A 2,450-nucleotide genomic window follows, 5' to 3' on the forward strand; every position below is an offset into this window, starting at 1 on the left:
AGTTATTTTATTGAGAAAGATTTTAATTTTCTTTTTTAATCTTTTCAATTTTTTGTTTTTTTTTCCTTCACTTTATTTCTTATCAAGTAATTTTATTTTAAGAATGATTGTATTTTAAATTAGTTATTTTATAGATGGTCGGAATAAAATTTCAATTCTCAACAAAAAAAAAAAAAAAAAAAAAGGATAAAACTTCAATTCTCAACAAAAAAAAAAAAAAAAAAAAGGATAAAACTTGAATTGAGCTTGTATTTTGTTATGTATGGGTTAACGTTGGAATTGGATTTAATTTCCTCTGGTCATTGAATCCTACAAAGACTCTCATGAAGAAGAAGATTGACCATCAAAGATGACTAGTACCCAAAACCATTTTTCAAAAAGAGATTGACCTAAAGAGTTTAATGGTCCTTTCATCACAAAAAAAAAAAAAAAGAGTTTAATGGTCTCTCTCTCTCTCTCTCTCTCAAATGAAGATGTGTTAGAAATGTCTAGTGGGTAGTTGGACAAGAAAATGAATTAGAGATAGAACAGCAACCACATGAGGAAAAACAAGCTTCATTAATCAGACAAGTACCAATTTTGCCATGTTGTCATTACTGATTCTAATAAGCAAAACACAAGAAAGAAATTGAAAAAACCTAGATTACATACAAGTAGAGAGATAAAGAAGTAAAGGGTATTAAACTCTAACAAAGCTTGAAAAAATCAAGATCAAGCCTTTCTAGGAGATTTAGTACCCTTTGATGGAGATTTGGGTTCCTTTGTAGAAGCAGCAGAAGAAGCTTTCTCAGATTTCTTAGGCAATAGAATTGGATTAATATTAGGAAGAACACCTCCATGAGCAATTGTTACTCCAGATAATAACTTCCCAAGTTCTTCATCATTTCTCACTGCTAATAGTACATGTCTTGGTATTATTCTATTCTTCTTGTTATCTCTTGCTGCATTCCCAGCCAATTCCAATACCTAAATCATCCACAATCGAGATCCCCAAATTAAAATCAACACTTATTAATTGCAAAAATTAAACAACACCCAGAAATGAATTAAAGAACCCTAGATATATATATATATATAATTCAGTAGTTCAACTGGTTAGTTGCAAATATTGAAGATTACCCAGCAGAATTAGAAAACCTAACCCTAGAAAGAAGAAATGAATTTACCTCAGCAGCAAGGTATTCAAGAACAGCAGCCAAGTAAACAGGAGCACCAGATCCAACACGCTGAGCATATCTTCCTTTTTTCAAATACCTACCGATTCTTCCGACGGGGAATTGTAATCCAGCTTTAACTGATCTAGAAACAGATTTCTTCTTTGGACCACCTCCCTTTCTTCCTGCAAACCCTTTCTTTACTTTCCCTGTTGTTTCCATTTTCTACTTGAATAAAGAATACTAATAAACCGGAATTTGTGAAGAAGAAGAAGAAGATAAGCTTGTAAATTTTCAGGCGGGGGTTAGTAGTGTGAGTTTGGAAGGAAATGATTCAGAATCAACTACTTATAGAAGCGATTTTATCGGATGTTGTCACGCGGATCGATTGGTTACACCGTTAGATTTAAAATTTAATCGACGGCTATAAATTCTCGCTTTGTTCAATCCGCGAACTAAAAAATGGACCAATAAGTATGAAGATGAGTTTCTTTTAGGCAGGCGGTATGTGGAATGTGGAATGTGGAATGTGGAATGTGGAAACATAAAAATTTTCTAGAAACAAATTTTTAACAATGGTGATGGTATGTCCGGCCAGTCTCTCGGTTGAATCCCGGTCGACGTGATCGGTCCAGATTTAGAGCATCTCCAATGCAAGACTCAAGAAAAACTCAAAAAATCTTATGTGTCAAGTATGAAAAGTGAATCTCTAAATGGTCTCTTTCCTATTTGGTCCTTTAGAGATACTCTATTGCAAAGCCTTCTCCAATGCAACACTCAAGAGAAACTCTAAAAATCTATATTTTGGTATAAAATTACTTGATTAGCTTATGTGGCACTTAGAGAAACTCAAGAGGACACTCTAAACTTAGAGCATCTCCAATGCAAAACTTAAAATAAACTCTATTTGGCTTATGTGTTAAGTCTCAATTGAGTTTCTCTTTCCTATGTGGCTAACTTGAGTATCTCTAATTCAAGTCCTTCTCCAATGCAACACTCTAAAAAACTCTAATAGATACACATGTCGCACACACATTTAATAGGAAAAAGTGGTTGAGAAAGAAAGGTTTTCTATTGGTCTAAAAATTAAATTTGATGACTAGGACACTTAAGACTCTCAGATGAGATCTCAAAAATAGAGTTTCTAGTTGAGACATCTTAAAACTCAATGCTTCCACATCATCTTAAGATCTCAATTGAGTTTTGCATTGGAGATGTTTTTTCTCAAAAAAAACTCTAAAGTCCTAGGTGGCACTTAAGATTTTAAGATTGAGTCTTGCATTGGAGATGCTCTTA

General features: G+C 33.3%; 1 protein-coding gene across 1 annotated transcript; it reads right to left on the reverse strand.

Annotated features, from left to right (window-relative positions):
* Positions 1–539: 539 nt before the first annotated feature.
* On the reverse strand, positions 540–1,496 carry LOC147541339 (histone H2A-like). The gene is made up of 2 exons (XM_086635281.1): positions 1,167–1,496; positions 540–966 (listed from the first exon to the last, which is right to left on the reverse strand). The coding sequence occupies exons 1-2, from the start codon at positions 1,374–1,376 to the stop codon at positions 712–714; spliced, it is 465 nt and encodes a 154-aa protein (XP_086491407.1). The 5' UTR covers positions 1,377–1,496; the 3' UTR covers positions 540–711.
* Positions 1,497–2,450: the final 954 nt, after the last annotated feature.

This window comes from Eschscholzia californica, unplaced genomic scaffold, assembly GCF_041429995.1.
Source record: "Eschscholzia californica isolate CP2 unplaced genomic scaffold, dmEscCali1.0.p SCAF_4, whole genome shotgun sequence".
In the NCBI taxonomy this organism is placed as follows: domain Eukaryota; kingdom Viridiplantae; phylum Streptophyta; class Magnoliopsida; order Ranunculales; family Papaveraceae; genus Eschscholzia; species Eschscholzia californica.